Source organism: Palaemon carinicauda, chromosome 14, assembly GCF_036898095.1.
Source record: "Palaemon carinicauda isolate YSFRI2023 chromosome 14, ASM3689809v2, whole genome shotgun sequence".
NCBI lineage: Eukaryota > Metazoa > Arthropoda > Malacostraca > Decapoda > Palaemonidae > Palaemon > Palaemon carinicauda.
This window is the reverse complement of record NC_090738.1, coordinates 15,482,579-15,507,270: the sequence shown is the minus strand read 5'-3', so window position 1 is coordinate 15,507,270 and position 24,692 is coordinate 15,482,579. Positions and strand designations below refer to the sequence as shown.

At 34.3% G+C, this 24,692-nt stretch overlaps 2 protein-coding genes across 2 annotated transcripts in view; one reads left to right on the top strand and one right to left on the bottom strand.

Annotated features, from left to right (window-relative positions):
• LOC137653445 (drebrin-like protein) overlaps positions 1-24,692 on the bottom strand; it is a 187,524-nt gene that overhangs the window by 123,658 nt on the left and 39,174 nt on the right. The gene's annotated exons all lie outside the window — the stretch shown is intronic.
• LOC137653444 (uncharacterized) lies at positions 7,022-12,942 on the top strand. The gene is made up of 2 exons (XM_068386840.1): positions 7,022-8,763; positions 9,163-12,942. The coding sequence occupies exons 1-2, from the start codon at positions 8,739-8,741 to the stop codon at positions 9,612-9,614; spliced, it is 477 nt and encodes a 158-aa protein (XP_068242941.1). The 5' UTR covers positions 7,022-8,738; the 3' UTR covers positions 9,615-12,942.

Genomic DNA, 24,692 nt, shown 5'->3' with positions numbered 1-24,692 from the left:
GACAGCCCAGGAACAGAGTTACTTGAAGCACTGTTTGTTTGTTTTTTATTTTAAACAGGATTGCCGTTTGCCTGTTTCTTCTTATTAAACTGAGGATTCTTCTTTTTATTTCCATAGGGAACTGTTTGCGTGTTTCTAGGATTCTGCTGTTGATTACGCGAGAAGCATCGATTATATGAATGGGTTGAACTGTTATGAATCGAACAAAATCCCGTCCAACAGTCTGCAAGCATGTGACCTTGACGTTTGCAATTGTAACAAGTCATCCCTGCAGCTTGATTATTATTAACTACGTTTACTTGTTGTGGCTTAGTCTCATTTTTTGCAAAAACTTGAGTAAGCAAGGGATCAAGGTCAGTACACTTAGACGTGTTTTCTTTTATTTGTTTATACACATCTAGTTCCGTACTTTTGAGCGTTAGCTTTTTATCAAAACACAGCACTAAAGCTTCAGGCAACATAATTGTCATGCAAGTTTGATACATTAGCCGTAAGAAATCTTTCACGGCGATGTTATCTCCTGTAACCCATGTGGAATTACGTAAATTATCTTGATATTCATTCAGCTGGTCGGCAATGAGTGCCGCCGGTTCTATAACATTAAGCTGAGTCATAGAGGCTTGGTTAAGTATGTTTCTTAATGCCAAAACTACGTCTGAAGCTTCTTCACCGCCATATATTGCACGTAGCCTAACTTTGAAATTGCCCCATGTAACTGCCTCTTGGAAAGATACTCCTCTAAGATACGCACTTGCATCTCCTTTAGCAAAGTCTATGAAACTTTTAGCATCTTGTAATTGTACAGATGGGTCTGTGATGCCTTTTGCGTTTAAATGAGCATCTACTGACGAGATCCATGACTCGACATTCTGAGGCAGGAACCCATTGACCCGACCTTGAAAAGGAACAATAGCTGATCTTGCACTTACTAAAGTAACCACGGGAGTGGGGTTACTGGGTCCGGGATTGGGGTTACTGGGTCCAGAATTCACAGGTGGCGTCATGTTAACTAACTTTTTTCCTATCACTACGATTCCTTGCGATCCTATCAAAATATCTGTATGAATACACACGTCCACTGCGTAAACGCATATGCACTATACAATAAAAATGTGTTGCAGATTATACTAAAGTCCCCCAAAAGGATGATATTGAGACAGTTAATGTGATAAAGATATTTCTTGGGAACTTCTGAAAGAAAACGGAATTAGCACAAAGAGAAAAAAAATTCAGCAGACGAGAATTCATAGTTGAATATAGATTCCTTTAATGAAGGAAGATTAAGATTACATATAACTCACCCCAGCAATAATGGACGATCGACTCGTGACATAAAACACTTCACTGAAAAAACCTGAATGAATAAAGGATGTACTTAGCTCAGTATATATGCGTGAAGATTGTTTTGATCTGATGACGTTACGTCCTCTCTCTCTCTCTCTCTCTCTCTCTCTCTCTCTCTCTCTCTCTCTCTCTCTCTCTCTCTCTCTCTCTCGTTTTCAGGAAGAGTGTAGCTGACGTGATGACCTTCGACTTGGCTTCTTGTCGTGGGTCGTTTATTCGATGACTGTTTAACTAAATGTTGATATAGATACTAGAATTCGTCTCGATGAAGGACATTTTTTCATATTCTTAGGATGTTTACTGATGCTTGTTGATTGAAGATCATGTTTCCTAAGTTTATATCTGATTTATAGCTGATATTCAATGATTCTATTACTTCGGTAGAAGTAGATACTTCGTTGTAATTGTAGATTTATTACTGTCGTAAAACTGCTGCCACCAATTGTTAGTGCACGAATGTTGTACGTACACATTGTGGTTCCATCCTCATGTCTCTTCAAATGTGATATAGAAATATTACACTTGTAGGTTTCTTCTTAGAATAAGTCCAAAGTTTTAGGTTAACTTTAAACAATTTATTGATAGCTCCATCACTGGAGTATGGATGGTTTGGTCGGACGACCATTCAGTATGAAAAGATGAATAGAACTGATTTATAAGAGAGTCGCGTCGATAGCGTAACACTAGCTATCTCAGCGTTTTATTTAATAATCCAACAAAATGATCACGTAGCCTTATGGCCGGAAGTCAGGTAATTCCGGTAGGGCTCAATAGGTCAACTGTTTCACACGGGAGGCGTTGTGACATGTTTACAAGACACACATAAATGTTTATTCATGCAATGCCTTCCGGCTACTGTAATCATTGCTTAGCATGGTCTAGTTTCACATCCTATTATGGCACTGTTGTTACACTCCTAATTCGCCAATGACCCCTTGGGTCATGGGTTTATTTACTGATATGGGATTTAACTGTATATAAAAATGTAATACATTACATATATAAATATATATATATATATATATATATATATATACATGTATATATATATATATATATATATATATATATATATTTAAACATTATTATGTAATTGATACTATAGCTAAAACATAATCGTAACTCATTATCCTTAGTAGAATAAATGTAACTATCATGAGCGAGGGTTTTTTTTTTTGGGGGGGGGACGGGGAACTGATGAGTAATTTTTGTCATGAGAGAGAGAGAGAGAGAGAGAGAGAGAGAGAGAGAGAGAGAGAGAGAGAGAGAGAGAGAGATAATGGGGAACATGATTTAGTTATGGTAGAGTCTTAATTGTGTGCATCCTCTATTTTACGGTTGGGATCCAGATCTTTTACCTTGTAAAAACAGAGAAGATTTGAAAATTAGAATTTTAGAGTATTAGAAAATACATCTAGTTAAAGGAATGGTTATTTCCCTTTTTAGACAAGATAAACCAAAGGGATTATCTACAAGATATGTTAATGCTTGGGAATAGTATCATTTGGATTTATTATATTTCAATTTACATTTAGGATTATTTGTAATGGAAATGATGTTCATGATAGCAATATATCTGCTATTTTTTACATAAAGAAATTTTTATTTTATAGGAAACGTGAATAATTTACTTTTTATTGTTCATCATTACATTTAGTTATTAATAATATAATAATAATGATAATAATAACATAAAAATATCTTTAGGTAAGAAATGTCAGATACATTTACATGATAATCCTAAATGCAAGTTTTTTATGTTATTTATAAGAAACGTGAATAATACACTTTCTATTTTTTTTTCCAACATTGCATCTAGTTACTAATAATATAATAATAATGATAATCACATATATATATATATATATATATATATGCATATATATATATATATATATATATATATATATATATATATATATATATATATATATATATATATATATATAGATATGTATATTCTTACTGAACTGGTTTAGCATAGAGTATATAATTTATTTATGTGTTTCATATGTGTATTTAAGAGGTAAATAGCAAGTTCATAAGGTGACTTCCTCTCTTGTAGGTTTAAGTAATTGTATGTAAATTGCGTAAGACTTTCTTCGTTCATTTCATTATATTTTTCCTTCAAGTCTGTATATGTAAATTTATGTTATTTTCAAGAGTTAACTTTTTATTTCACATATTTTGTTACGAAGTCTTATGCAATCTCGACGAAGGGTACTGAACGAACACTATGAGGTAGAAGTATGAACGAGGGCTTATGTAATTTTTTATGTTTTCATGAGGTATTGCATCATGTTTGTGAGAAATTACAGCATTCTTATATTTGCCACCTGATTTGGAAGGTTCTCGAAAACCTCAGAGTTAGTGTTATCTTTTTGTTAATGTTTGAGAACCGGGGTGGGCGGAGCTGCTGAGCCTCTGCCTTGCAAGCGAGGTTAGATTCTACTGTTTGATACGTGATAGTTGGTTACTGTGGCATTGCTAAAGCCAGCCCCCAAGCTTCCAGACTTCTGAAATAGAAGAATCTAGAATAACTAAGTCAATATATATGCACCTACAGGGATGCATAACAGCAGACAGAGAATTCCAGCCATAAGTCATAAGCCATCGGCCCTCTCTCTCTCTCACACGCCTCTAGTGCAAGATTGGTGTATTTTCTCAAAGTGTTCAGTGATTGCGAAATATCGAAGTTTTGTTGTGACGGGTTTTTGTAAACATAGAGAGTATTTCATAAAGAATCATATTGGAGATGTTGTAATTGGCCCTGTACAAATAGGATAACGTTAAGTGTATTTGAATTGTTATCTGATTAAAACTTCTTATGACCCAAAAACTCGTAATTTTATCATTTACTTTATGTAATTTATTGAAGAGTTTGATCCTTAGAGTGTGAAAGGTTGACTATTTTCATTAATTAGCAGGATTAAATATTTGAGTAAAATTTAATTTCCAGTGAAACCATTGATTATATAATTTTCATAAGTATCATTTTCTTGTCTTAGTCGAAAGTTTTATTCAGATTTAATAATTTGAGTCAAGTGATTGTATAATTTGCAAAAGTATTAATTTCCTGTTTTATTCTAAAATTTGTTCAGATTTAATATTTCGAGTGATTTATTGTTTTATATAACTTCTTTCAAAGTGTTGTAATTTTTTATTGAATATATTTATATTTGTAAAGTTTGTATTATTTCGATCACCAGTGTTTCTCATAGGACTCTCTCGTATACCTGTTAAAGAATCGCAGTAAGAGGTTGTTTTGAATAATTCCTAATAATGATTACCCAGTTTTGTATTGAGTGTACTTAAGATATATATATATATATATATATATATATATATATATATATATATATATATATATATATATATATATATATATATATATAAGACATAAATTTTGCACATTTAGACGTGTTTTTCATATTTAAATAAGCCATATATTTTTGATACATTAATGTCTGGATTCTTTTAACGACCTCGGGATCAGAGCCCCTGGTTAAATCACACAAAGACAACAGATTCTGATCGGCCGGGAGTCGAACCCTGGTTGGTCAGAAGCTGTTGTCTTTTTGTGATTTTGGCTGGGGCTCTGATCCCGAGATCGTTAAAAGTATCCAGACATAAATGTATCAAAAATATATAGCTTATTTGAATAAGAAAACATGTGTAAGTGTGCAAGATTTACAATTCATACACGGAATCTAAGCGTCTCCCATAAAGCAACATTGCTTTCATTAATTCTCAGACAATAGAGGAAGACAATCAGCAGCGAAACGATCTAGTTAGCTCCACCGATGTCCGTTCGTGTATACATCATATATATAAACGGCCCATTCAGAACACATAGGCTTAGCGGTTTCATGTAATTAATTCCCTGGTAGCTCGAAATTGATTACGTTTCCGACGTTCCGCCTAATGACATGTGTTCGGGAAAGTGGAATGCCTCTTTGCCTAATTCAGGCGATCAATTGGGGGAAAATGTCGTTCCGGCCAATAAGCAATATTCTATATTAAGCGTTAAGCTATGACAAAGGCACTATAATTGCAATAACATGTTATTGCCATTCGCAGTTCACTTCTTTTCTTACAGTTCTGTAGGGCACTATTGATTCTGGCATACGCTTTGGTTCAGTGGTTTCTGAGAAACATCATTTTAATCTAAGGATTGGTAGTGGTAAATTGTGTAATTATTGTTATTATCATTCTTAATATTGTTATTTTTTATTGTTATTATTATCATTATTATTATTATTATTATTATTATTATTATTATTATTATTATTATTATTGATATTGAGGTGGTTTGGCCATCTTGAAAGAATGGAAAATGGCTGTCTGCTAAAGAAGGTGATGAATGCAAGAGTTGATGGGAGAAGTACAATAAGAAGGCCAAGGTTTTGGGGGATGGATGGAGTGAAGAAAGCTCTGGGTGATAGGAGGATAGACGTAAGAGAGGCAAGAGAGCATGCTAGAAATAGGAATGTATGGCGAGCGATTGTGATGCAGTTCTGGTAAGCCCTGCTACTTCCTCCGGTCGCCTTGGATGACCGCGGAGGTAGGAGCAGTAGGGGATTCAGCGTTATGAAGCTTCATTTGTGGTGGATAACGGGGGAGGGTGTGCTGTGGCACCCTAGCAGTACCAGCCGAACTGGGTTAAGTCCCTTGTCAGGGCGGGAGGAACGTAGAGAGGAAAAGTCCTCTTTTTTTTTTTTTTTTTTTATTTGTTGTATGTCGGCTACCCCCAAAAATTGGGGGAAGTGCTTTGGTATATGTATATGTATTATTATTATTATTATTATTATTATCATTATTATTATTAATAATAATAATAATAGCAAAGGTACAGTTAGAATCAAAAGAACGCCGACATTCAAGGGAAATCTTTCGTCAGATGTCTCTAGTGCTCCCATGACAAAACAGACAACGAGTTGCTCTTCTTACTACTGCTACGAAATGGGCGGAGCCTCCAACCTTAGCGAATCAAAGAGAGTAAAGGGGTGTTTTTGTTAGTGAAAGCATTGAAATGTTAAAAATCGAGTTCCCATTTATCTTACTCACTTATCATTTGACGTCTCAAATATTCACTACAAATACTGAATATACAAATACAAATACACTAATATATATATATATATATATATATATATATATATATATATATATATATATATATATATACATATATATATATATATATATATATATATATATATATATATATATATGTATATATATATATATATATATATATATATATATATATATATATATATATATATATATATATATATATACTGTATATATATATATATATATATATATATATATGTATATATATATATATATATATATATATATATATATATATACATACATATATGTATATATATACATGTATATATATATATATATATATATATATATATATATATATATATATATATATATATATACATACATATATGTATATATATATACATGTGTGTATATATATATATATATATATATATATATATATATATATACATTCTTATATATATATATATATATATATATATATATATATATATATATATATATATAGACACATTCATGTATACACACACACGCACACACATATATATATATATACATATATATTATGACGGAACGTCCTAATTATTAAAAAAAACTGTAAAAATTATTAGTGTAAATATGATATTATCGGATGTTTATGTTCAACGCCATCTATTATCAGTTATGTTAACTATTCTACATTATCCTTGGTTTCTTTTCCTTAACTTAGTCATACAGATATTTGCATTCCTTAGCCTTCTTTGCACTTGTAATTTGTGTGTTTCTTTAGAGAACTATTCAGTGCAGTGTTGAAAACATCTCCTTCTTTTGTTTATTATAATTGTTTTTGTGTTTTGTGATATTGCGTGTGAAAGTAATTATATTGGAATTTAAGTTTATTTATTTAAGTATTAAATTACGGATTGTCTTTAGTGTTTAATTAAGTTCCTGCTGGATTGGAGAGGTAATTAAAAGAGGTAATTAAAAGTGGTTAAAACAACAAGTGAAGCAGACAAAAAGAATAATACTTTTGTTGGTGGTGATATTTTAAATTTATGAGGGATAACTTGAGTGATAACAGACCAGTAACATCCTCAAACCTAGCCACCAGGTAAGGTTCACTCAAGTCCGTCATAAGTGGGGGCCTGTCCTGGATTGATCTAGTCTTTTTGTTTGTGACTATTAAAGTATAAAGAAACTCAAGAGCATTGTTTATTTAAGTGATTTTTATTTTTATTGATTGTTTTGTTATTTTCTTGCCAATCCAATCCAGCATTTCATATCACACGTACGCTGAATGGTTCTCTCACTCAAAATCGGTGTCTGTAAAATAAAGGATATACTAGTAATCAAATATTAATTGGTTGGGTTCTGTGCTATGCTTAGCCTTCTTCTCCCTCCTTATTTTACGAGCCAAAATCAAGGTTCTCTTCTGCCATAAACTACTTCTTACATGCATATTGTGCTAATCTAGATATCATGTTTGTGTGCTATCGTGAGACCTTCGCTCACTAATTGATCTCGGCCTTTATGTTGGCCATCCAATTTCAGTTAATCCATTTTCAGACTGTGTATTCTATTTGCGGTCTCTTTAAAATTGTCTTGAGAAATTGTTGTAAACTTCATTATTTTTGACTGACATTTAGCTTATTTTTGGTGTCAAATGTGTGAATATTTAAATTAATGGCATAACCTAGTGTGAATACAAAGCATTGATATAATCTCTCTATTAACATTACTTTTGGTAATCCTTCAGAATGTCGTTTAATTTGGAGAAGTTTATGAACGATATAAAAGGAGAAATTTTGACTTTACGTTATGCCAAGAAACAGGAATTATTGTCTGTAGCCCAGAGATGTGATCTTGAGGTCGATCCAAAATATGTGAAAGTTGTCATTATTGATAAAATCCTGCAATTCTTCATAGATGAGGGAATCTTTAAGGATGATGATGAGGACATCGATGAGTTGCGCTCCCTTACTGGAGCATATGCCACCCCTGGAATAGATCCGAAAATAGAACAGTTGCGTCTTCAATTACAATTGCAAAAAGAACAGAAAATGGCTGCACTAGAACTTCAAAAGCAACAGCAACTATTGGCATTAGAGTATGAACACAAGTGTAAATTGGCTGAACTAGAGATACAAAAAGAACAGAAGTCGGCAAATATACAGATTAAGCTGAAAACTGATTGAGAGATACCCAGTAAGTTCGACATACTCAAAGCTAAAAAGCTGCTTCCTGATTTTGATGAAAAGGACCCAGAGGTATTCTTTACAACGTTCGAAGACACTGCTAAAACCTTGAAGTGGCCTCAGGAGCAATGGGTAATGGTTGTCAGAAATCAGTTCAAAGGTAAGGCAGCATATGTAATCTCTCAGATGGTTGAAGTAAAGGAGTATGTGATTAAAAAGGCAGTTTTAGATGCTTATGCCATCACAGCTGAAGGTTATCGGCAACAGTTCCGGCACTTTTACAAAATGCCTTCACAAACTTTTGTTGAATTTTGCAATGACAAAGTTAGGCAATTTACAAAATGGTTGCAAAAGACAGGTGTTTCAGATTTTGAATCCTTAAAAAATCTTATTCTAATGGAAGAGTTTATTAGGAAATTGCCAGGTAACATTGCTACTTTCATTCTGGAAAAGGGAGAAACCAACTTGTTGAAAGCAGCCAGTTTAGCTGATGATTACTACTTGATTCATAAAACATTTAAACCATTTAATAAGTCTACTTTTTCTCAATCATCCACAGCATATTGTTCCTACTGTAAGCAGGAAGGGCATCACATAGAGAACTGTCCTAATCCTTCGTGCAAGAAGTCTGATGTTGGAAAGAATTCTCCGAACCCTAATAGGAAGGATAATAAAACTTTTCATGTTGCTGCTCAAGAACTTGATGGGGACGTCTTCAAACCTTTTACTTGTAAAGGCACCGTGAATGGTATTCCAGTTACTTGCTTAAGAGATACAGGATCCTCCCAAAGTGTGGTAGCTCTGCCTTCACAGGACTTCAAACTGAGACATGAGTGTGTTACTGTTTCGGACCTCAGTACCACCAAATCCATGCCTTTGGCAGAGGTGAATTTACGGTGTCCTTACTATCAAGGTAATGTTTTAATTGCAGTTTCACGAGATCCTTTGCCTTGTTCATCTATCCAGCTTTTAATTGGTATGATCTTGCAGGGGCCATTGTTAATCCAGTAGTATCTGATCCTGATATTCTTATAGAAAATGAATCAAATAAATTAAATAATGCTGTTATTCAAATGACATCAATTAAACCAATTGTTATAGATAGTGGAAATAGAGTAGAGAAGACATTAGACCTTATAAATATGACCAAATCAAATTTCAAGGACTTGCAAAATAAAGATCCTGTTCTTAAGGATCTTTGGAAGAAAGTTGCAGAGCCAGATGATCATCCCAAAACTCCTTACTTTTATCTTGATAATGATTTGCTTTTTCGACATTTTAGGTCCTCCAAAGAACCAGCAACCACAACATGGTTTGACTGTCATAAACTGGTTCTACCACTCTCTCTAGTTCCAGCTCTTCTTGAATTAGCCCACTCTCATGTGAACCACTTTGGGGTCAACAAGACTTACTCTACCTTAGCTGAAGACTTCTTCTGGCCAGGGATGAAGAAGGACATTCAACAATTTATTAAAGCATGTCATCATTGCCAGACTACTGGCAAACCCAATGAGAGACTTCCACCAGCTCCTCTTCAGCCCATATCCGTACCAAAGTTTCCCTTTGAGAGGATTATCATAGACTGTGTTGGCCCAATGCCTAGGACTAAGCAAGGTAATGAGTATTTACTTACTGTTCTTTGCCCAACAACGAGATATCCCATAGCAGTGCCAATAAATATAAATGCAAAAACTATAATTGGTCAACTTGTCAAAATTTTCACAACCTATGGATTTCCAAAGACATTGCAATGTGATAGAGGCACAAACTTCACTAGTAAGCTTTTTCAACAAGCTATGAGAGAATTCAATATTCATAACATATATGCTTCTGCTTATCATCCCCAAAGTAACGGTGCTCTGGATAGAGTTCACCAAACTATTAAAAACCTTCTTCGGAAGTACATGCAGGAAACTTCGGAACAGTGGGATAGAGATATTGATCTTCTGATGTATATTATAAGAAGTGTACCACTGGAGTGTCCCCTTTCGAATTAATGTTCGGAAGAAAGCCCCGAACCACTCTCAGTATGGTGAAGGAAAATCTAATTCATAACAAGGAAGAAGAGATTACCAACATTTTGTCATATCTACAGGAGCTAAAGGATAAAATTATATCACTTCATGTATTTGCTAATACCAATCTTTTGCATTCCCAGGAGAAGATGTCCCGCTTGTATGATAAAAAGGCAAAGCTGCGTGTATTTCAGCCAGGAGATGAGGTGCTTGTATATCATCCCATACCCGGTTCCCCCTTACGTGAAAAATTTATGGGACCTTACAAAGTGCTTCAAAGAATTTCTAAGGTAAACTATGTTCTCTCTACTCCTGATCGTAGACGATCAAAGCAACTAGTGCATGTGAATTTGTTGAAGGCATATCAAGCACCTATTCAAATGGTAAGTCATCTCTCAATTTCTCCTGAAGAGAAAATACTACCACTGGAGGAATCTTCCTCAGAGTTGCTCGTGGTTCTCCCTGACGATGATCAACTGGAAAGACAACACCAACAGTCAAATTCTAAAATCCTTGCCCAGTTATTTTACAGGAATACCATCTTCTCAGAGAAAATTACTATCACAATTGCTCTCCAGGTTTCATGAGGTATGTTCTGACAGTTTGCAGAGAAGTCAAACCATTCAACATGATATCGTCATAGAGTCAGGTGTTACTCCCATACGCCAGACGTACTACCGTATGGTAGGCAAGAAGTTGGACTCGTTGAAACAAGAGGTACAGTATTTACTAGATAATGACCTTGCAGAACCAAGCACTTCACCATGGGCTTCACCATGTCTCCTAGTACCTAAACCTAATAATAAACTAAGACCCTGTACTGATTATCGTAAGTTAAATAAGGTAACTGTAAAAGATTCATTCCCATTACCTAGAATCAATGATATCCTTGATAGCATTGGTAATAAGAAAATTCTTACACGGATAGACTTAATGAAAGGCTATTACCAAGTACCTCTAACTCAATCAGCTAAAGAAATCTCATCATTTATAACTCCATTTGGGTTATTCTCTTATAAGGTCATGCCATTTGGTTTAACTAATGCTCCTGCCACCTTTCAAAGGATGATGTCAGAGGTAATAAGAAATATGAAAGACACTTACGTATATCTGGATGACGTGGTGGTAGCTAGTGACGACTGGGACGAACACCTGCAGACCCTCGAAGAACTCTTCCATCGCTTCAGATCTTCAAGGTTAACGGTTAATTTGGCCAAGAGTGCTTTTGGGAGAGCTAAGGTAACTTATCTGTGGCATACAATCTGAGGTGGAAGTATAATGCCCAAAGACGTCAACATTGCAAGTATACTTGATTATCCAATTCCAACAAACAAAGAGTTAAAATCATTTCTAGGAGTGACTTCATACTATTCTCGCTTTATTAAGAATTACTCTGAAATCACTGCGTCTCTATATAATTTAACATCTCCAAAGATCTCTTTTTTATTGGGAAGAAAAGCATCAACAGCTCTTTAATGATTTGAAAAGAGTATTTATATCTAAACCCATTCTTAAAGCCCCAAATTTCAATCAAGATTTTTTACTCCAGGTAGATGCAAGCAATTCGGGATATGGTGCAGTACTTCTACAGATGTCATCAGCTTGCCAGTCTGGAGATGAGCCGCCACTGGACTACTTTTTTCCAGTATCTTAAATCTCAGGCTCATTCAAAGGTTCACAAATTAGATGGGCAACCATAGAAAAGGAGCTTTTTGCCATCATAGCTGCTCTTCGTCACTTTGCTCCATATTTAGAATGCAACCACAAGGTCATCGTCTATACAGATCATCGACCTTTAACCTTCCTGGATAGATCACGACTACTGAACGACAAATTGTTACGTTGGTCGTACTATCTCGCAAGATATAATCTTGAGCTCCGTGCGATCCCAGGACATCAAAACAAAATTGCCGACGCATTATCCAGACTTCCTGCTATCTCTCATCCCAGCCATCCTAAGTAGGATGCTCTTTGGGGGGAGGATCTATGACGGAACGTCATAATTATTAAAAAAAACTGTAAAAATTATTAGTGTAAATATGATATTATCGGATGTTTATGTTCAACGCCATCTATTATCAGTTATGTTAACTATTCTACATTATCCTTGGTTTCTTTTCCTTAACTTAGTCATACAGATATTTGCATTCCTTAGCCTTCTTTGCACTTGTAATTTGTGTGTTTCTTTAGAGAACTATTCAGTGCAGTGTTGAAAACATCTTTCTTTTGTTTATTATAATTGTTTTTGTTTTGTGATATTGCGTGTGAAAGTAATTATATTGGAATTTAAGTTTATTTATTTAAGTATTAAATTACGGATTGTCTTTAGTGTTTAATTAAGTTCCTGCTGGATTGGAGAGGTAATTAAGAGGTAATTAAAAGTGGTTAAAACAACAAGTGAAGCAGACAAAAAGAATAATACTTTTGTTGGTGGTGATATTTTAAACTTATGAGGGATAACTTGAGTGATAACAGACCAGTAACATCCCCAAACCTAGCCACCAGGTAAGGTTCACTCAAGTCCGTCATAATATATATATATATATATATATATATATATATATATATATATATATATATATTATATATATATATATATGTGTTTGTGTGTATATATATATATATATATATATTTATATATTTTATATATATATATATATATATATATAAACTGTATATACATATATATATATATATATATATATATATCATGAACCCACAAAATCATGTATAAAATCTTCTAGTGTCGTAGCTAAACAATTCCTTCCGTTGACAGCCACATTAGTTTATTTTGACATTGGTCTTGTTCAAGTTACCGATGAAAGAAAAAAGTAGATTCAATTATGGTTCTACGTTGTAAAATATTAATAAAAAAAAACACCATACATGAGTTATACCCACCTAAAAGAAGTTCAGAGAGAGAGAGAGAGAGAGAGATAGAGAGAGAGAGAGAGAGAGATCAAATGGTTTGATCTTACTCAAGTTGATGAAGTAATCTACTAGCAGATAAACTCCTTTATAGACATTTATGCATATAAATATTTTGTTTGTCATTATTATGCAATGTTTCTAAAAGAAATGATTTTATTATGCTCCCAAAAGCTTATCGTTATTTTTTAGATGGTAGATTGACTGCTAAAAACTACTAGTTTATAGATATTCATAGATTGTAACATTTCGTAATACGTGAGGATACTTTATTGTAAAATATTTCTCAAGTTATTCATATTCAGGTGTATGCGCTGTTTCAGTCTTTAGACCCAAAGCCACTTTCCCTTTATTCATAATTTTTTTTACATTCCCATTCCTTGAGCTTTGTCGTCTCACCGTCTGTTATCTTGGCCTAAAATGGTTAGCATTGCCATTTGAACTAAAATTTTAAACATATAGAGGAAAATCTTCTTTACATTGCTAATTCAATCTTTATAGCAAGTGCTTTATTCACTTGATAATTATCGTGACCAAATGGAAAAATTGGAGATAGTTATTACATGGTATAAATAACGGGATTATTCTCTTAGATTCAAATGCCTATCCAAATAATGGGTGATTTGAGGGGGAATAGCTATAATTAGTGAGTCTTCTTTTGCTTTTGGGCGTTTGGAGTATTTGGTTTCTTAGGGTCCCGTATACCAACATTTGCCCGGCTGCATATTAGTTTGATCATTATATTTTGTACTCCTCTATATACCTTAAATGCTCTGTGGGAAAATCTAACCGGTTGCTTTAAAACTAACTAATATAATTCGTTAACTGGAATAATGATAAAGGAATGGGATATATATTGTATAAAAAATTTGAGTGGCACCACTTATTCATGGAAGCATGCTTCACAATGGAGATTGTAAAAACTAAGATAGAGGAAAATTAAATACAGTACAGATCTCCAAATGCCTTATTCCGGAATCCAGCTAATGAATATCTTTTCTTGGCTTTACACAAATATCAAATAGTCAAGTGAAGGTGTTTCATGCTGCCGCTTGGGAGAGATTTCTTTTATGAAGGCAAAGTGAGAAGCTAAGAACCAAAGTTAACGCTCTAAGACGAGCACCGAAGCAGACGGGCATTCATTTAAAAGATAATGTTTAATAGATAAATGAATATATAATAATAGAAAGGAACACAAATGTTAAATAATGAATCATGGGATAGAGGAAGAAGCTCGGGAAGTAAAATCTAACGAATGAGAGAAAATATTTGGGATCCATGAGTATCGCTCCTCAGCTGTATGATTTAGTGATTAAAAGGACAATCAAACATTTATTTCCGAGATATTTTAAAATTTGGTTTTTCCCTTCCCCCGCTTACGGCACCAGCTGTAGAAATTGTGGTTTAACTATTACCCTGATAGGCTGAGGAGCTGGTATGGATAGCTATTGCTCGAACAATCCGAACTAGAGCTTCACGGATAGTAATGCATTTTTCGCCCATCTACCTGGCGCAATTTACCCGGTTAAAAGACCCACATCTAGCACCACACAGCAGTGCTAATTCGGGCACTTGATCACTGTAAATAAGACCTTTGTGCTTGAAATTGATAAGAAGTTAGTTTGATCTGAAAGCTGTTTAATTTCTCAAGATAAAGCTACTAGTAATTATACAATCATTGATAACCTACAATCAGGGTATTAGAAAGGGGGAATCATTTCGTGCTTATGCCATCTATTCATGCATTCTTTTCAAGAAAATTAGAGGAGAATTCATTTTTGGAAAATAGGTATATCATAGTTTCATGACAAAATTTCAGAAAATTATGACGTTCGGAGACTAAAGTGTTTATATATATATATATATATATATATATATATATATATATATATATATATATATATATATATATATATATATATATATATATATGTTTTGTCAGTAAACTAATTTTTGAAACCCTTTGCCAGAATGTGATAGCGTCCTCATTTACCTCACTATAAATTATTTTCGATACGAAATGCTAGATTCTGTTTGTATTTAAGGTGCTTTGTAGTCATCACTATCTATTATATCCATCATCGATTATCTATTATGCAAAGTTAAGACTTAAATTTCGATACTTATCAACCTTCCATTAACAGCAGTTACTTTATACTAATGCTGCTATCTTTTATATATAAACTAATGATGAATTGAAATAGCCATATTTGCTAGAACATTAACGGTTATCAAATAACATTCAGGCAGTGATACAATATCTCACAGGCTGTATCAAGAATCTAAACTTAACCTGTCTCCACAACCCCTAAAACAGAAATGACTTTCTTATTTCCTCATCCTCAGTGCCGGACTGGCCGGGAAGGGGGGTGAAGGAGAAACTCCCCCCTACCTTTCCCTGGAAAGTGTTTACTATATATATATATATATATATATATATATATATATATATATATATATATATATATATATATATATACATATATGAGTGTGTGTGTTTGTGTGTGTGTGTGTATGTATGTTTTGTATTTGTAGTGAATAGTTGAGACGTCCAATGATTATACAGAATTGAAATATGGCAACTCGATTTGTAACATTTGTATGCTTTTGCTAACAAAGGCCGCCCCGTAATGTCTCATTCGCCAAGGTTTGAGAATGCTCCGCCCATTTCATAGAAGTTGTAAGAAGAGCAATTCCTTGTCTGTTTTGTTATGGTAACACTAGAGACATCTGACGAAAGATTTCCATTGAGTGCCGGCGTTCTATTAATTTTAACTGTACAATCCTAGCTGGAAAAGCAGTATACTATAATCCCAATAGCTCTGATAGGAAAAATAGCACAATGAGGAAAAGAAATAAGTTTTAAAAAAGAGAAAATTTGAGTCTTTCAAGACTTATTGCATGGGAGGTAAAGTAATGCTTTCTACGAGTCTTACAATGCACAGGAAAAAGAATAAAGCCTTCTAAGATTTTTATAAGGTTGAGGAAGAAAGTAAAAGAATTTTAGATTTTACTAATGCAGTGGAACATACCCTAGGTCTTTCATTGGTTTCATAATAACTATAAAGATGGATAATTCTTTTTACCATCCTCATCATACAGCAAAAGGAAAAAACAAGGCAGCCTATGGGAAGATAGGTTATGTTGTGGCGGGATGTTGCAAGAACAAACCGCACACCCTTGAATCACTCTAACTGACAAATGTCTCCTCAGCACAAACTTTCCCCTTACGTTATCAACTGAACTCTTAGACAGAAGGAAAATAAAAACATTCCATAACCTTAATACTATATTCCTTAAAACTAAAATAGTTACCACAAAAACCGAGCCACAATCAAATAAACCCCTCAAAATCAATAAAGCTTAAAACTAAACACTAACAAAACTTAAACTTAGATTCACCACAACCTTAACTTCTCAACACAAAAACATATAGATTGAGTATGTTCACTAACGCTTTTGCAAGATAACAGTCACGAAAAAAACACTTAAGAGTCAATCACTGAGCCAACTGTCTTTATTGGCACAACACCACTATATGAGAAAAATAAGAGTGTCTGTTAATTTTCCACAACGGCTTTAACTCTTTGGGGTAATGGGTGTTAAGCTCATCATCATCATCGTCATCATCATCATACGAAATCGTAATACACTGGCCAGGTCATCAACGGTTGAGCAATCCAAAAGAGAAGTCTAAATATAATCAATTGAAGGCCGTGTCATCAACGGTTGAGCAACAGTCAAAAATAAGTTCTCCAAAGAAGGAATTACGGTGTGTAAATGAAAAAAAAAAGAAAAACACTTACGAACACTCCTAGCTAACTAAACTATCGCACTATAATCAAAGATAAATAATAAAATATCATTCAGAATCACTCCTTGCAAAGATAAATAAAAGGTACTTACTGTTGAAATAAACAAAACACTTCCACGCTGGTCGCAAAAAAATATATAAAATAGTAATCCAGCACTCAAACCACACAACTGCCGCTAGCTGCAGTCAAATCAAAATAATCATTTGCCCAAGATATGCACCAGTGTCGTAACCTAACTAAAAACATAAACAAATAATCTCATTTATACCAACAGTCTTTCTCACAACAAACAACCAATACACTAACTACTTCTCGCTCGCTGACACACACTCACACAAACACACACACTCTCTCTCTCTCTCTCTCTCTCTCTCTCTCTCTCTCTCTCTCTCTCTCTCTCTCTGGATTTGGCAAACAAAAAAATGAATAAAATGAAACAAAAATCAATCCTCCACAATGTGAGTCTGGAAAAAGAGAAGCAAAGAGCACAAACATTCCCTGAATTGTGTAATCATTACTGGATTAATGATTTCTCATGAAGAGGTGACTTCACGTGTGTTACCAGTAGCGCGTGTAAGTTTCCGTAGATTAATTGCTTAAAAAAAGTACCCTCGTATTATAAAACTACAAATCTAAAATCTTATTTTGTTCCCCTTTCTGTCAATAATAAAAAAAAATACCATATAATAGAAAATTAGTTCATCCTTGTTTTTTTTATTATTAATTTTTTATAGTTTGTGACCGATGACAAAGGTGAGGATTTAGTACGTTTCTATTTTTCCGATATCGTGAAATAGTTAAACTTGACCATTATAAAATCAGTAAAGTATTTTATCAGGTATTTTAAATTTCATGTTTTTCTTATTTTATTTGGCCTAAATAAGATTGAGGATAGAAACTAATAGGATACAAAAACCTGGTGAAAGCAAAGCAAATAATAAAGGAAAAATTGGTAATATAATCAGAAATGAAAAGACCAAATAAAAATCGAAAAAATTTGAATGAGAACGAAAGACGCGAAAGGAAGGAGAGAGAAAGAAAAAAGCCCTTTATCCATTTCCGGCATTTAAGAATCGAAAGAGTCTTTGTGGTCCTTTGTCCCTTTCTCCCAAATCTTCAATGGGCCAGAGATCAAAAATGGGATTCGTTTCTCTATGCTAGCTCCAATCTAGTTTGAAGATCCGAGCAACAATTGTCTACTTTTCTTGAACTTTACGTCTATTTCTACTTGTCTAACGTAAGAGGCGTTGTACCTTTAGGAGTTATTTTTATTTATTTATGTACCTTTTAACTAATAAGTATATCTTTTCATAAATTTTTTAATTAGTCAAACTTAAAGACTTTGTACCTTTAAAACCTCTTTATTTTGTATAAATGCTTTTTAGCAATGAAGTATATGATACCATATCTTTAGTCCTGTTTTTCAATCTTTTTATTTCTAAATTCTGTTGTTTTATCATACATACATACATACATACATATACCAAGGCAGTTCCCCCAATTTTGGGGGGTAGCCGACATCAAACAAATGAAACTGAAAAGGGGACCTCTCCTCTCTACGTTCATCCCAGCCTGACAAGAGACTCAAGCGAGATCGGCTGGTACTGCTATGGTTGCCACAGCCCACCCTCCCCCGTTATCCACCACAGATGAAGCTTCATAACGCTGAATCCCCTAATGCTCCTACCGGAACTGCGTCACAATTGCTCGCCATTCATTCCTATTTGTAGCACACTCTCTTGCCTCTCTCACATCTATCCTCCTATCACCCAGTGCTTCGGTCACTCCATCCATCCACCCAAATCTTGGCCTTCCTCTTGTACTTCTCCCATCAACTCTTGCATTCATCACCTTCTTTAACAGACAGCCATTTTCCATTCTCTCAACATGGCCAAACCAACTTAACACATTCATATCCAATCTAGCTGCTAACTCATTTCTTACACCCGTTCTCACCCTCACTACTTCGTTCCTAACCCTATCTACTGGAGATACACCAGCTATACTCCTTAGACATTTAATCTCAAACACATTCAATTTCTGTCTCTCCGTCATTTTCATTCCCCACAACTCCGATCCACACATCGCAGTTGGTACAATCACTTTCTCATACAGAACTCTCTTTACATTCATGTCCAACACTCTTTTTTATTACTACACCTTTAACTGCCCCCAACACTTTGCATCCTTCATTCACTCTGTGACGTACATCTGCTTCCACTCCACCATTTGCTGCAACAACAGACCCCAAGTACTTAAACTGATCCACCTCCTCAAGTAACTCTCCATTCAACATGACATTCAACCTCGCACCACCCTCCCATCTCATAACCTTACTCTTACCGACATTAACTCTAAACTTCCTCTTCTCACGCACCCTTCCAAATTCTGTTACTAATCGGCCAAGCTTCTCTTCCGCATCTGCAACCAGTACAGTATCATCCGCAAACAACAACTGATTTACCTCCCATTCATGGTCATTCTCGTCTACCAGTTCCAATCCTCGTCCAAGCACTCGAGCATTCACCTCTCTCACCATTCCATCAACATACAAGTTAAACAACCACAGCGACATCACACATTCCTGTCTTAGCCCCACTCTCACTGGAAACCAATCGCTCACTTCATTTCCTATCCTAACACATGCTTTACTATCTTTGTAGAAACTTTTCACTGCTTACAACAACCTTCCACCAACTCCATATAACATCATCACATTCCACATTGCTTCCCTATCGACTCTATCATACGCTTTCTCCAGATCCATAAACACAACCTACACCTCTTTACGTTTTACTAAATATTTCTCGTATATCTGCCTAACTGTAAAAATCTAAATCATATAACCCATACCTTTTCTAAAACTACCCTATACTTCTATGATTGCATTCTGTTTTATCCTTGATTCTATTAATCAGTACTATACCATACACTTTTCCCACCACACTCAACAAACTAATACCCCGTGAATTAAAACACTCATGCACATCTGCTTTATCATATCAAGAGAATTAGTTATACTTTATATTAAAAAAACTCTGGATTACAGTAAAATTCACTAGATGCTTTTAGATTTCGACTAGTAGATGGAGTTGTTTGAATCTAGCAAAGAAAAAATTAAAGACTAGTTGCAACTCAGGACGGATATTGTTTATGAGATCGGTATTGTCTCTCGTTGATATCGCTCACTATCACGCAGTTCACTGTAGTGTTTCTACTTTCAACATCATATTTAAAAAGGCTATGTGTTAGCTGTCTTTTTAACTGTAGATATATCATGAAATTTGGCAGAAACAGGGAAAATGTGTTTTTCATCAATCTCTGAAATTTTCATCTCGATATGTAAATTACTCTAGAAACAATTTACTCCGCCGCCAAAAATAATCTATGTCAAAATAAACGTATGCTGTGGCTTTTCTATGGCAAATATCAACCTAGAATTTTTATGGACAAATTAAATATTCATCGTATAAATCCCTCAGATTTTCATTTAGATATGTGAAAGTATTGTACGAGTAATTTACAACGCCGCCGAAAATCGGACTCTCGCAGATATCGATAAATATCTACTGTGACTTTTCCATGGCAAGTATCAATGCAAAAATATGTATATATGTAGTTCATATAAAACCCAATAAACGGATCGAAAATTATTTCGATATCTGTAAAACTCACGAAGTACTTAACTGTTCCTCGCTGATTTTCTAGCTAAAAATCGTCATTTACGAACAGGAATGAGACCTCAGGGGATGCCCATGATAGGTATGAACATGAAAATTGGCAGAAATAGCGCATATATATATATATATATATATATATATATATATATATATATATATATATATATATGTATATATATATATATATATATATATATCATATATATATATATATATATATATATATATATATATATATATATATATATAATCCCTAAAAATTTCACTTGAATATATTTATTGGTATGGGAGTTACTAACCCCGCTGAAGAAAATATCAAAGGTCACTCACTTCGTACGCGACAATAAAGTTATTCTCCCAGCAAAATAAATCATTCTGAACCCCAACACCTCGAAAAGCTAATATGCTGTAATCTGCTCAGGACAGAAAATCAAAACTATCTATTTGAGTATTTTAGCACATTAGTGGACCAAAAACCTTCCTGATAAGTAAAAACAAAAATTACATAGTAAAATAACTCATCTGTGAAGTACCACCCCCCCCCCCCAAAAAAAAATAAGTCAAAGAATATTTGAAAGTTTATTTTCATAATGGACTTATACTTTTCAATCAACTACAAAAATACACAAAATTATTATTGTTAGCTTAAGTAGAGAGAGAGAGAGAGAGAGAGAGAGAGAGAGAGAGAGAGAGAGAGAGAGAGAGAGAGAGAGAGAGAGAGAGAGAGAGAGAAGCATTTCTTAGAATTAACGTGCCTATGTGATATTTTTCCACTTAGCGTCCCAACTTCCAACAATAAACCGTAAAAAACTTTTAATGCTCTAAATATCCCCAGGAGAAAATGGACAGAGCAAATCACTTCATTCCAGCTTAGATTCATTGAAATTTAACTAAAGAGAAATTTTCTCCACATTTAGTTTTCTGATTTATTGAACTTTTTTAGGAATTCATTATGGAAAAGTTTTTTTTTTATGAAAGATTAAAGGTCACCAATGAAGAGCACGGGTGAGGGAGAGATCAGTGGGCTTACATCTAAGAGCAAAAACATACTCTGTGATCATGACTAGATCGAAAACCTAATGCCAACACACGTGACACCCAGTTAAACTAGGCAGTGCTGAATATTCTCCTCACACACGCAAGGCCTTAGTGAAGAAGCCAATAAAGGTTTAAAGGTCAATCATGAATGGCAGAGGCAAGTGATAGTGACAATATTCTTGACTCTGGCCATATATCCATATGATCACTGCCCAGTTCCCCTTACTACCCAAGCTAGGACCTTTGAGGGCCAAGCTATGACTGCTGATAACTCAGCAGGTAGACTTTTAGTCTCCACAGAACATCCTTAGGTCTCCCCAAAACATCCTTAGGTCTCAAGATTGGTGAGGTTAGAAACACTACAAGAAGCTATCGAGTATGAGCGTGACCCCATTTCCCGTCCAGCAGAACGCCAGGCAGGGATGTTTCCAATAGGCCTTAACTCTATGTTCATCCACACGAGACTTGATCACACAATGCAATGGTCTAAACAACCTTTTCCTCCCAGTAAGACCTGGGTAAACAAGGCAATTTCCTTAAATTCTTCACCAATGTGAAACCAATATCATAGTAATGGCCAGAGCTTTAAATACACCCACATGAGACCTGGGTAAACAGAGGCAATGGCTACAAAGGAATGCGTTCTATCAGGTGACCCACCTCGATTTATTGGTGAAAAATATATCAAGAATGTGAGTTTCCTTTGAACTAAAGACCACCTTAGTGAGAACTCATCTGAGATACCACCGAGAATCCACAATGACATCGTATAAACTCTGATAGTTTTCGATGTAAGAAAAAGACATTTGTATTAATATGCAACGATATATGGAAATATAAGTAAATCTTTTTTGTATATGAAGACCATATATAGCTAAAGATAGGGGAAAGCATTTAAATAAAACGAAAACAAATACTTATTTCAGTGTCATCCATCTTCCTTAACTGAAAACAAAACAACGTAATATTTGACAGGAAGGATATTTTTTTCCTCTGAAGAATTTCCGAAAGAAATCTTGGGGACTCTATCTCCTTAATTGAAACCTCTTATGAGCGAGGTCCTTATCATGAATATTGTAAAGTCTTTTATCCTTTTTAGACCATTTTCCGCCCATTTCACATAGGGGTGTTTTTCACCCTTTTATTTAACCGGAAAAACATCCCGAAGAGGGATTTTTTCCGTAGAGACAAGAGGAAATGAATTAAAAGCGGAGATTTTTCCTTGCAGTGGAAAGGATGGGCCTCTCTCTCTCTCTCTCTCTCTCTCTCTCTCTCTCTCTCTCTCTCTCTCTCTCTCTCTCTCTCTCTACACACACACACACACACACACACACACACACACACACATATATATATATATATATATATATATATACTATTTTGGAACATTGTCTATTGTCTCACTAGTCCAAGAAGATTGTTACTAATAGAGGTTTATGTGCGATGGCAAAGTATTGCTTGTTTGGAGAATATATTGATGTTTTTATATTTTTCTTAATGGCTGCTTTTTAAGTCTATTCCTTTCATTTCATTAAAAAAAAAAAAGATTTCTGATTCCACATAGAATAATGTCTCGTTTCATTATAATTCAACCTATTGCCACTGATTTAGCAAGTCCCTTTTGAAAAAAAATATAAGAAGCTTTTTTCTGTACATTTTTATTTCTCTAATTTAAAAAAAAAAATCCGCGGCAGTTCCTCGAAGGGTTTTAATCACTTCCACTCTTTTACATCCTAGTATTTTCCGAGTGTTGCAAGTGAATATTACACTATTTTTCATATATTCATAAAAAGGTAAAGCGATAGCATGCCAATTACCATACCTTAGTCTTGCATTTTGTTTCATTTGCTAACATCATCATTATGCCTTGTGTAGCATTCAAACACTAGGCAAACTGGTAAATCTATCGAAGAGGAAAGATTGCGCTCAAGTTTACTACTCAAACAAATTACAAGATCATCCATAAAACTCCAAATGTTCAATTAAGTCTCTGGTCGTATTGAAAAGTTCAAACTTTCAGCAAATGTCTCTTTTTATAGTCAAGTTAAGAAAGATCTATTTTAATGGTGTTAATGTTCTTAAAATGTTATTTGAATTAATCATTACATCTTTTTCACTTTACTTATTTCGCCTACTATTATTATTATTATTATTATTATTATTATTATTATTATTATTATTACTTGGTGAGCTACCCCTGTTGGAAAGGCAGAATGCTACAAGCCCAGGGGCTCCAACAGGGAAAATAGCCCAGTCAGGAAAAGGAAAAAGGAACATAAAATGTTTAAGAAGAGTAAAAACATTTAAATCAATAACTTCTATAGAAACTATAAAAACTGTAACAAAACAAGAGGAAGAGAAATAAGATGAAATAGTGTGCTCGAGTATACCCTCAAGCAAGAGAACTCCAACCCAAGACAGTGAAAGACCATGGTACAGAGGCTATTGCACTGCCCAAGACTAGAGAACATTGGTTTGATTTTGGAGTGTCCTTCGAAAAGAGCTACTTACCATAGCTAAAAAATCTCTTCTACCCTTACCAAGAATAAAGTAGCCACTGAATAATTGCAGTGCAGTAACCCCTCGCGTGAGGAAGAATTGTTTGCTAATCTG